Raw genomic sequence first — 5,655 nt, 5'->3', positions numbered from 1 at the left:
TTCTTTTATTTATTCATTTTCTTTATCTTTGTTTATATTTTCTTTGTTTATTTCATTATATTCTTTATTTTACTTCTTTATTCATTCATTCTTCTTTATTCATTTGAATTTTATTCTTTCTTTTATTCATGTTTACTTTATTTCTTATTATCCATTTCTTTGTTTTTCTATTTAAATTAACCATAATGAAATTTAATTCATTTGATTTTTATATTTTATTTCAATTAACTAAATACTGAATTAGTGTTATTGTTTCTTCAGTTACACCACTACACATTCTGATGGTTCTTTATTATATTTGTTTTCTGTTATAATTCTACTACAAATTTCAGTACTTTCACCATAAATAACTTCTCCACCATTCTTTACTTTCTTACATCTTATATATTTTGTTATTTTATATGTTCTCTTAAGTATTGTTTCACATTCTTCTTTTTCTTCATAAATAATTTCTTTGTATCCATTTATTAATTTATTGATTTCTTCTTTATCAATTGATGGTAATCCTCTTGCCCATTTGATTAATTTTTTTATTTCTTCTTCTGATTTTGTATTATTACAGCCTTCAATTGGTTGTGAATTTACATAACACATTGGAATATCAATATTTTCATTTATTCTATTTGTTTGTTTAATAAATATTTGATTATTTCTTCTTTAAATTCTTTTTTCTCAATTTTATCTTTTTCAATTTGATTTTGTGAATAACAGTTATAACATTTAGTCCATACAATACATACATGTTTCCAAACACCTTTTATTGGGAAACCATCAGATATAACTTTAACAATATATTTAAGATTATCACAATATCTTTTTACATTATAATTCATTGTTAATACAATTCCTTGTAATCTTGTGTTTTTAACACATTCAATAATATTTTGAATATTTTTATTATTAAATCCACTACCATCAATAAGACAAGGAGTATCAACAACAAATACATCACTTCTATCTCCTTCTCCAAAATATCCACCAGCGTATTTTGTACTCGATTCATCACTATCACTTACTTTAAAAACATCCTTTTTAAGAATAAAATTACCTAATGAACTTTTACCATCACCTGTTTCTCCAATTAAAAGTAATTTAATTTGTTTCAATCCTTCTATACTCATTATTAATGTTTAAATGTTTTGTTTAATTGAATTTCTAATTTTAGTTGTTTTTGATAAAAGTTAAATGATGTTTAAAGAAAGTGTTTTGAGATATAAATACATGAAGAATTGATAAATTAATAATGAATGAACAAAAAAATAAAATAAAAAGAACTTAGAAAACAATTCTATTATTATTATTTTATTTTATTTTTATTTTATTTTTATAATTAGAATATTCTCTTTTTTATTTATTTTGTTATTCATTATATTTTGTTATTTAATATTTTGAATAATAATCAAAGATTTAATATTTCAATCAATATAATCAATGATGATTATCACTATTTAAATAGTTATCATTTTATACACATTATCAATATTAGTAATATCATTCTCATTTGTATATTATTTATACTATTATTATTATTATTATTTATTTTATTATTTATTTGTTTGGTTATTTGATTGTATTGATTTTATTATTCATTAATTTGATATGTTATTTTATTTATTCTTTTATTTTCATATTGGATATCTTATTTAAATTATATTCATTTGTATTTATTTGTTATTATTATGTTTATTCATTTCTTGTTATATCTTCTTTTGTTTTATTTCTTTATTTATCATTTCTTTTGTTTATATTATTTATTATTCTCATTGTGTTATTATTATATATCATTTATTATTTATTTTAAAACTACATTTATTTATTGTTCTTTTGATTATATATTCTCCTTATTTTAATTATTATTTTCAACTTTCTTCTTTTATTACTTATTGTGTTTTCTTGTTTTTATCTTCTTTATTATTTTATCATTTCTTTATCATTTTATTCTATTTGATTAACTTTATTTCTTCATTACTTGTATCTTGATTTATTATTTATTGTTTTGTATCATTCATTTCTTGTTATTGAGTTAGTAATGAAATAAATATCATAATATCTATTTGATATGAATGATAAGTATTATAAAATAATGAATGTTACATAAAATAATTGAATCATTAGATTAATATCTATATTAAGAAAGAAGTTAATAAAAGTAATATTATATTCTATAAAATTGTAATCAAGTTATTATCTCATCATATTTATATGATATAATATATAACATCAAATCATTTAATAATTTCATTGTTGTGAATAATGTTCATTTTCATTGTAATCAAAATTTAATAATGAATGAAATGATAATATTAACTTATTTATTAATAAATGATTTAACATAATATTAATTCATATTTTATCAAATACAATAAACACTGAAAACATTGACATCAATATATTCAATTTGTATTTTGATTTAATCTCTTTTTCAATTCTCTTTATTTAATTTGAATAATTAATATTTCTTTTTAAATAACATTTTAAATAACAAAGTATTTAATAACAATATTATTTTTACAAAAACAAAAAATAAAGAATAATTTGATTATAGTAATTTATTAAATTTATTATAGTTTCTTCCAATTTTATATTTGTTTTACTTAAATTTTATTCACAATGAATTCAATATTGTTATTTAAAACAATAAAAATGAAATGACACTTATTAAAATAATAAAACGATGTATTATAAATGTTTATTTAGTTATTTAATCTTGTTATTTTGATCTGATATTCATTAAATTAAAATGGATGAGTTAATAAACAAGAACACTCAACTCTTTAAAGAAGTAATAGAAACACTTCCAAATATTCAACAATCAATTGATGATATTAATAAACATTATCAATATTATTTAGGAAGTATTAAAAATGAAATATTTAAAATACAAGACAATGAAACATATTCAGAGGCTATTAAAAGAGGAGAAGGAATATTTAACAGAATTGATGAAACAGAAAGAAGAAGAAAATTAGTAATAGAAAAAAGTCAAGAAACAATTAATCAAATAGAAATAATTAAGAATAAAATAAACAAAATAATAGAAGGATGTAATTCAGATGAAGAAATACTAAGTAAAACACGGAATGAAATAATCAATAAAATCATTTCAATTGAAGAAATGATCATGAAAAATAAAATATTCAGAAAACCAGAAGAAAGTGATAAAATCACACAATCATTTAACAAAAAGAAAGAAGAGTGGAACACATATTACAGTGATTATTTTGAGAGGAAGAAGAAAAAAGAAGAAGAAGACGATAAAACCAATATAACAACAGATGTATTTAATGCTTATACAAATGATACCACAGATGTATCTGAACAAAATATTCCAATTAACGGAAGTATAAGATTGAAAAGCCATGAAAAAGGAAAATTGAAAATATATTTATATCCAAATGAACCATTTAATCAAGTAGATGAGGACGACGCAATTGGTATTTTAGTTGTTGGACAGATTGGAAGTGGTAAAACAACATTATTAAATAGTTTTTATAAATGCATTATATGGAATCAAGATAACAGATGATTTTAGATATATAATTATAAATGAAGATAATTTAGAACAGAGTAAAGATCAATCTAAAAGTCAAACAAGTAAAGTATCAATTTATAATATTAAAAGAACAAAAAGAACACCACCAATAAAAATAATAGATACACCTGGATTTGGAGATACTAGAGGAATTGCTTTTGATATTGAAATAACAAGACAAATAAAAGAAGCATTTGAAACAAAAGTATCAGATTTAAATGCTATTTGTTTTGTTGCACAATCAAGTAATCCAAGATTAACAGCAAATCAAAAATATATACTTGATAATATTATTGATTTATTTGGAAATGATGTAAAAAAGAATTTCATTGCTATGCTCACATTCTGTGATGGTCAAACACCACAAATTATTAACTCATTACAATCAAAAGATTGTATTTTCAGTTCAGTTATTAAAGAAATAAATGAACCATGGTATTTAAAATTTAATAACTCAGCTATTTATAATAATAATACTGAAGATGAATTTACACAAATGTTTTGGCAGTTAGGTATGAAGAGTTTTGATGACTTTATTCAAAAAATAATAAACCTACCAAGAAAATCATTAGATAAATCCCGAGAAGTTTTAAAGAGAAGAGAACAAATTAAAGCTCAAATTGAAGGGCTGAGAATATCACTAAATAATGGAATATCAAAAATGAGTGAAATAGAACATTATTGTAAAATGGTTCGTTTGAATCGTGATAAAGTTAATAATAATAAAGATTATACTTTTACTGTTAAAGTAACAATACAGAAAAAGATTGAATTAGAACCAGGAAAATATGTAACTAATTGTTTGAGATGTAATAGAACATGTTGTTATCCATGTGATATTAAAGGAGATATAAAAAAAGAATGTCAATGTATTGGTGCTAATGGATATTGTAATGTATGTGGATGTCATTATACAGAACATGCAAACTCATCATATAGATTTGAGTATGTAACAGAAACAAAACAACAAACAGCACAAGAAGTACTTGAAAGATATAATGAAGGTAAAAAAGGTATGACTAATGCAGAAAATATGTTAAAAAAGTTAGAAGAAGAATAACTTGAAATTCAAATGGACTGTCGTGATAAACAAGTAGAAATTATAGAGTGCATTAATAGATTATCAGAAATTGTATTAAATGATAAAATTACTAGTTCTAATGAATATTTAGACCAATTAATTCAAACAGAAAATGAAGAAAAGAAAAGTGGATATCAAAAACGAATAGCAGGATATAAAGAACTTAAACAAGTAAATGAAATGATAGAAGTTATGAAAAAGTCAATAACACAAAAGAGTAAGCAAGAGATTAAGGTAGGACTTGAAAGAAGAATGAATGAATTAAAACAAGGAGAAAAATCAACAGGTAAATTCGTTCAAAAATTTGGAAATATGTTTACCTGGTAAAAAACAGATAATTAAATGAAAGTTTTAGTTAATTGGTTTAAAATTTAATATTTAATTAAGTAATAAAAATGATATATAATGTTCTTTATTTTCTAATGTGAAATTTGTTCATTTTTTATTTTCAATTAAATTCTCTATGTATATTTGAATATAATATAATAAATGAATCAAATGAATTATCATATTGTTAAATATAATGTTTTAACATCAATATTAATTTCAATTTTTAAATAATTTAATTATTCTTTTCTTTCTTATTGATTGATATATCATTCTTTATATTTGTTTTATAATTCTTTTTTTATTCTTTATTTCTTTTTATTCTTATTTTTATATTCTTATTCTTTCTTTCTTTTTTATTCTATTTCTTTATATCTTTTATTTTATTTATTTTATATCTTTATTTTCTTTTGTTTATTATTTATTATTTATTTTATCTTATTTATTTATTTTATTTATATTTTATATTTATTCATTCTTTATTCTTCATTTTGTTTTAATTTATATTAAAATTATTTAGAGATGAGAGAATATAATGATGAATTTGATTTTATATTTTGATTATTTCATTAATGAAATTGTTGATTATTGTTGATAATTTTCATATTTCATTTTATTTTATTATTATTTTATTGATGATTTCATTATATTGATTGTTTATTATACAAATAAATAATTCTTATTGATTAATATTATCTGATTCATTCATTAAATG

General features: G+C 19.9%; 2 protein-coding genes across 2 annotated transcripts, besides 17 other annotated features; both read right to left on the bottom strand.

The window, feature by feature from the left end:
- Positions 1-4: 4 nt before the first annotated feature.
- Positions 5-174: a microsatellite.
- Positions 47-226: a microsatellite.
- Positions 227-261: 35 nt separating this feature from the next.
- On the bottom strand, positions 262-594 carry EDI_069560 (uncharacterized protein; the record flags this gene model as incomplete). The annotated part of the gene is made up of 1 exon (XM_001740727.1): positions 262-594. One exon carries the CDS (start codon positions 592-594, stop codon positions 262-264), a length of 333 nt encoding a protein of 110 aa, XP_001740779.1.
- Positions 595-614: 20 nt separating this feature from the next.
- On the bottom strand, positions 615-1,121 carry EDI_069550 (uncharacterized protein; the record flags this gene model as incomplete). Its single annotated transcript, XM_001740726.1, has 1 exon — positions 615-1,121. One exon carries the CDS (start codon positions 1,119-1,121, stop codon positions 615-617), a length of 507 nt encoding a protein of 168 aa, XP_001740778.1.
- Positions 876-906: a sequence feature (AT_rich).
- Positions 1,122-1,291: 170 nt separating the features above from the next.
- Positions 1,292-1,325: a microsatellite.
- Positions 1,326-1,343: 18 nt separating this feature from the next.
- Positions 1,344-1,416: a sequence feature (AT_rich).
- Positions 1,417-1,472: 56 nt separating this feature from the next.
- Positions 1,473-1,549: a microsatellite.
- Positions 1,533-1,625: a microsatellite.
- Positions 1,626-1,651: 26 nt separating this feature from the next.
- Positions 1,652-1,837: a microsatellite.
- Positions 1,746-1,924: a microsatellite.
- Positions 1,813-1,998: a microsatellite.
- Positions 1,999-2,274: 276 nt separating this feature from the next.
- Positions 2,275-2,354: a sequence feature (AT_rich).
- Positions 2,355-2,431: 77 nt separating this feature from the next.
- Positions 2,432-2,566: a sequence feature (AT_rich).
- A 49-nt stretch (positions 2,567-2,615) lies between these two features.
- Positions 2,616-3,260: a repeat region.
- Positions 3,261-4,976: 1,716 nt separating this feature from the next.
- Positions 4,977-5,020: a sequence feature (AT_rich).
- A 130-nt stretch (positions 5,021-5,150) lies between these two features.
- Positions 5,151-5,291: a microsatellite.
- Positions 5,292-5,294: 3 nt separating this feature from the next.
- Positions 5,295-5,449: a microsatellite.
- Positions 5,450-5,544: 95 nt separating this feature from the next.
- Positions 5,545-5,574: a microsatellite.
- Positions 5,575-5,655: the final 81 nt, after the last annotated feature.

This window comes from Entamoeba dispar, genomic scaffold (genome assembly GCF_000209125.1).
Source record: "Entamoeba dispar SAW760 scf_1105229463171 genomic scaffold, whole genome shotgun sequence".
Taxonomy (NCBI): domain Eukaryota; phylum Evosea; order Mastigamoebida; family Endamoebidae; genus Entamoeba; species Entamoeba dispar.
Note: the sequence above shows the minus strand (reverse complement) of the source record. Positions and strands in the feature narration are given on the sequence as shown.